The following is a 6000-nucleotide window of genomic DNA, read 5'->3' as shown; positions in this document are numbered from 1 at the left end:
CTGGTTCGGTACTGGTTCATTGAGCCCTAATATGTGTATTATGAAGACTCAGTCCTTGTACTTATCTCATGTAGAGCTTGTCTCTCCTTGAAAACATTGGGTTTAATATCTCGCAAATGGATTTCTGCATGTTGCTGATACACTCTCTTCCCCATTGATACACCTTAGTCTTTCTGACCAAAGTTATTCCTAGCTATTATCCACTCACAACTGGAGTTTATTGGCTTCCTCCTTCCACCTTTGTTTTGTATAAGATAGTCTAGACCTATTGTGTGCATAAAGAGAATAGTTATTATACATGTATAAGAATCCCAGCTGCCTTGTAGAAAACTTAAACTCTGTCTGATTTGTGTAACCTCCTCTAGTTGAGAGCCGACTTCCTTTCCATTTTACCATTCAACACCCTCCTTAATGAGCATTTGAGTCCCCGCGGGAGCTGAGGGCTGATGCTTCCTGTGGTGTGCATATGGTCTGAGTATAGCCCCAGAAGTTCATATGTTGAAAGCTATGTCCCTATTGTGGTGATGAAGTGGCACAAGAGGGTAGGGTCCTAGTGACGATGGTCAAATCATGGGAAGTGTCATCCTTCAGATGGATTGATGTAGTTCTTGTGGGACCCTGAGTTACTTCTTGAGAGAGTGAATTGTTACAGAAAAAATGAGCCTGACCCATCTCATATTCTGGCTCTCTGCCTTGCTATGTTATCTCTCTTCTCACACAGGCTTTCTCCATAATGCTATGGGCCAAGATGGGATGCATCTGGGGATCCTAAAGATGAGTAGATGCAGTGCTGTTTGGACTTTCTGTCACTAAAACTGATCTAAATAAACCTCCTTCCTTTATAAAGTACTTACTTAGCCTCAAGTATTTTGTTGTAGAAACAGGATGTGGACTAATACAGTACCTCAGACACCCATGCTGCCATTGTCACTGGGAGTAGGAGGAAGAAGGCAGGAGAGAGAGAGAGAGAGAGAGAGAGAGAGAGAGAGAGAGAGAGAGAGAGAGAGAGAGAAAATCTGGTAGTGAAAGCTGATAAGAAAATACATCTAACTGATTGAGAAGATACTCCAACATCTAGACAGGAAAGTCTTCTTACAGTGATGTTTAAGCTAAGATTACATGAAAGGGAACCAATTCTACAAAGACACTTGGAGGACTAGCTTTTCTCCCAACTGGTGAAAAGCTTGAAATACCTAACCAAAACCAAGGGGCCCGAACACAAAGCACCAGTGGTTAAGAAAGAGTTGCTGGTGAGGTAGGCTTGGTTGGGTCAGCTTGTGTAGAGCATTCAATACAGCTTGGATCTTCTTCTAAGATCAGCAGGTAGCCAGGAGAGTATTATTAAGCAGGGAAGTTGTATGATCAGGTTGTTTCCTTTAACAAAACCCATGGCTTCCCAGAACCAATCAGGAAAAGGCAGTGATAGAAGCAAGGAAACCAGCTACAAAGTGGCTGTGGTGGTGTGGGTGGAAGATGCACATGGGCAAGGTTAAGTGGAAGAAGTTTACCACGGGGTTAGCAGTGGCTCATGCTGGAGATGGTTCTGACCCAAGGTGGGCTGGAGATGGTAGAAAGGGGCATGCTCCCACTGGGACTGTTTAGCTGCTGACCATCTGGCACATGTGCTGTATATAGCTGGGCACTGACAGAAAGACTTCTATGTTTTCTGCCCAGCCTATCTTTGTGATTAATGACCCATTTCAAGCTCACTTGCTTTTTAAAGGTTTTCCTAACTATTGCAGCCCAGAACTCATTTCCTCAGATCCTTTACATTGCTCACAGCCAACTGAACTGGCACAGTAATGCTGTAGAAGCTGTCTTCTGGATTCTACTGATCCCTTATGATCCTTAGCAGGGCTTAGAGCCTAATGACTTTACATACACTGGGTATGAAAACCTCTTTGTAATCGTTCTACTTGCAGGCAATTTTCTTCAGTTAACATGGCAGCCGTGGGCTATCCTAAATGGAGGCTGAACCAATTTAAGTACCGAGGGAAAAATATATCTGTAAGTATGAAGTATCTGCTTCATTTTATCAATGACTAGAATAGTAAAAAAGCACATGACTAAAATATATCAAAAATAGAATAAGTTTATGAATCATCAAGCCAGCCTGGACAACTTAGTGACTTGGTGAAGCCCCGTCTCAAAATAAAAAAATACAGAAAAGGCAGGGGCTATAGTTCAGTGGACAGACAGTGGGATTCAACTGTGGTACCACTACCAAAAAAAAGAAAAGAAAAGTGGAGATGTAAAGAGATATAAAGGGTAATAAGGTAAATATACCAAGATACTCTTTTAAGTAGGTCTCTCGGTAATTCCTGCATAATGCTTTCTATTTTTCAGTGTGTTTGAGATTCTCATAATGAAATATTGAAAGCGGAGAGGACAAAATGCATTGACTTAAGAGTCAACCATGTGCGCAATAAAATCATTCCCACGTCATCTTGAAACTGATTCACTTCAGAGCTCCAGTTTCTTCACCTATAAAACAGGGCTACTAGCCACCTCTGAGAGGCTGCAGAGTGGCCTCAGTGCCAGTTCTGCAGAGGCTGAGCTGTAGCTGGCTGTTCATGTCTAGGAGGTTTATCAAAGGCCTCAAGTGTTGGCACACTGGTCCAGCCAGCAAGCATGCCTTGCAGCAATAGGACTCAGACAGAAAGTCCTGGTTAGTCTCATTGCTGGGGTGAGGACAGGCATAGAGGCAGGGGCCTGCGTCATGTGTGGATTCTAACTCACATTCGGTTTCTTTGGTCGCATAGTTTGTGGCTCCAGCTCTGTGTCCTACATCTGTGTATCTTGGAAAATATCTCATAAGATTGTCTACATCTTGGAAAACAGAAAGGCAGCTGAGGATGAAGGAACTCGATGGTTACAGTAGTCTGGTTATGGCACCATCTAAAGCCAAATCACTTTTAATGGTAACCCTCTCCAGAATGCATGGCTGTCTGGCTTCCAAGACCACTGCAGATTAAAAGAGACCAGCTAGAAGAAAGAAATCAAGTATTTCATGCAGGAAACAGGAGGAAGGGGCACCAGGAGACTCAAAGAAGGGAGAATCAACCTTGGTTTGTGGGAAGGTCCTACTCAGTGATGGGGCCCTAGGCTTTGCCTTGTAACACCACAATCGCTTTGTTTTCAAGCAAGAATTAAATAGCTTGTTTAAGGAACAGAAGTATCTAATATGTATTAACTTCCCTATACAGTCATATACTGCATAGCAACTTTTTTTGCTGACTTAGCCTGCTCTGAGGGCAGGGCTGGCATGGCATGTGATGCTGGGGATTGAACTGCAGTCCCCTGCACCTGCCTAAGCTGGCCTAAGCAGGTGCTTTAGACTGCTGAGCTATCTCACTGGCCCTGCATAGCAGCAACATTTTAACTAATGACAGGACACATATATGATGGTGTTCCCATAATATTATATGGCCTAAGGACCTCATAGCCATCTTTGTGTAAGTACATTCTGTGATGTTCACTCAATGACAAAATTATCTAATAATCCAGTGCTCAGAATGTATCCCATCCTTTAGGAACACATGATTGTAATTACTATTTGAAAGTCTACAGCTTCACCTCATTTACCCAGAAAGTTTGGAAGCTTTTTCCAGGATTTTCAATGCTGCAAATCTTGTGCTTATTGACTGATATTAGAAAAAGTGTCTTCAAAAACTGTTATTCTCCCTCAGTCTGTTGTGCATTTGAAACCTCTAGGACTGGATCAAGGTTGGAATGTCATGGTCAGTACACCTAGCCATGGCTGATCCCTAACAGGACCTAGTTGCACGTATTGAGCTCCTACTGGGAGGCCCAGGCTGGCTTATGCAGGAAGTGAGCATTCTCTGTAGGAACTAATCAGCATCGATGAAGGGGCTTTCAGAACCAGGGCAGTGAGATGCTTTACGGAGACGTCTTTATAGCTAAGAACACTGGCCCATCAAGGATGAACTGGGCCATCCCTTACAATGACAGGAAGACTGATTCCTAGAGGTAGAAAAACAGGAGGAAGCTCACGAGCTAAGTAGGAATGAGACAATTTACTGTGTGTGTTCCTAACTCTCCCAGCCTACTGCATCTGTAAAAATGAATCAGATGCTTTGAAACATGATCCAAAGCTAAATGGGGTAACTGCTGGCTCTCCAGTTCCTTGACTTTTTTTTTTTAAATAGTTTTATTGAGAAACAAATAGCAATGAGACAGTTTCAAGACTGATTAGTAGGACAGTTTCAATAATTAATACATTGCATATTGCTATCTTCTCAGTGTTTATTCATAGTACAAGATGCAGACATGATATCCTGTCCACAAACACCATTAGAATAAATCTTTCTATTCATTGAATTAAGAGAAAGTAGCTATATATCTATCTTACCTACTTTGAATATACAGATACAAAATTGTCCTTCATTTGTATCCCCCTTTTTTGGTTTAGTCTTGTCAGAAAAAGGTATAACTCTAATTGTTCTAATTGTCTTTTTTTCTTGCTAGGTGAGGCGAAGACAGAGGATTGCATTCAGCCTGGAGCTCAGGAAGGCCAAGAAAGATGAGCAGGCTTTCAAGAGAAGGAATATCACCTACCTCTCTCCTTACCCAGATTCTAAGAATACAACCAAAGAGGTATGTGAGAACGTGGTGTTTAGAGAAGTTGTGTGCAAAATCTATCTACTTGCTCTTTTCTCTGGCTTGAGAGTGTTTAGGTTTCAGAGTTCTCAGATTCTATCCGGAGGTCTTATAGAAGTAAAGAGCTCATGGATCTAACCAAAGTGCCCTTGTCAAAATCTAAGAGTCTCTACAAAATCACTATCTGAGAGATCTAAACTCTAATAGGAGTGGAGAAAGTGCTACTTCTAACTGAAAATTCACTTGCTACCCCAAGCCTGGGAATTTGGGAAATAAGGATTTAGAGATTCTGTCTCTATAGATGCCTCTCGTCCCTTCACCAGCCTTTCCTAAGACTTGAATGCTTTCTTTTGTGTTCCATCTTCCATCCTTGATAACCTTACTACGTGCAAATCCTAGATGTATTTTAAGGCCAGTCCTGCCTTTGTGAATCCTCAATGCCCTGACCAGGAAGTTTTCCCTCTTAGAATATCAGCATTGTTGTATCTAGATTCCATCTGTGGACACCACTGGCTGTATTTGCCTTTACTATTCATGTGTATCCTTTGCATCCTGCTGTGTATAGGGCTCTCGGAGGACAAAGATTGGTTCAATTCTGTCATGCGACTCTAATGATAGATTACCATTCATCCAGTGTAATGGTAAAATCATTCTCTGAATTGTCAAAGGGCTATGAGCCATATATCTATTTAGCTTCCATAGTAGTCCTTACAGTTTCCCCCAACCGAGGAAGGAATAAAACAAAGCTATGAAAAAAAAATCATTTTCCCTTTTATCCTGTATTAGCATATTTTAAAATTAAGACATAATTTACATATCCCTAAATCACCCTTTTAAAATCAGTAGTTTCTGTTATTTGCAAGGTTGTATAGTCCTCACCACTAGCTCATCTCAGAACATATTGCTTATCTCAGATAGAAACTCCATACTCATAGTTTCTAATTCTCTGAATCCCTTGACAAAGATGAATCTGCTTTCTGTCTCTATGATTTTAGCTATTTCAGACATTGCGTATAAATTGGATGATTGATAGGATTAAGTTTAGCATTTTCCACTCAGTGTATAATTTTCAAGGTTCATCCAAGTTGTAGCATGTATTCTTACTTTATTCTGTTTTGGCCGGATATCTGTGGTGTAGATAGGCCACATTTTGTTTGTCCATTCATTAGTTAGCAGCTATTTAGGTTGATTCTACTTTTTGGCTATTATGGCCAATGTTGTTATAACATTTGTGTCCAAGTTTTTGTAGGGCCTATGTTTACAGTTTCTTTAGTAATATATCTAGGAGTAGAATTATTGAGTTTTAAACTAACATTATGCTTAACTCTTTGTGGTATGCTGAGTAATGATCTTCCCAGATGTCTGCATCTCCTAATCCCC

The 6000-nt window shown here is 41.1% G+C and overlaps 1 protein-coding gene across 1 annotated transcript in view; it reads left to right on the top strand.

Moving 5' to 3' along the window:
• The first annotated feature begins 1473 nt into the window (after positions 1-1473).
• The window catches only part of Kpna7 (karyopherin subunit alpha 7), a 36913-nt gene continuing 32386 nt past the window's right edge, over positions 1474-6000 (top strand). Inside the window, exons 1-3 of the mRNA XM_012514392.1 lie at positions 1474-1553; positions 1923-2007; positions 4489-4617. Coding sequence (XP_012369846.1) covers positions 1474-1553; positions 1923-2007; positions 4489-4617 — 294 coding nt within the window. The remainder of the gene's footprint in view (positions 1554-1922; positions 2008-4488; positions 4618-6000) is intronic.

Source organism: Octodon degus, unplaced genomic scaffold (assembly GCF_000260255.1).
Source record: "Octodon degus isolate 3935 unplaced genomic scaffold, OctDeg1.0 scaffold00031, whole genome shotgun sequence".
NCBI lineage: Eukaryota > Metazoa > Chordata > Mammalia > Rodentia > Octodontidae > Octodon > Octodon degus.
Note: the sequence above shows the minus strand (reverse complement) of the source record. Positions and strands in the feature narration are given on the sequence as shown.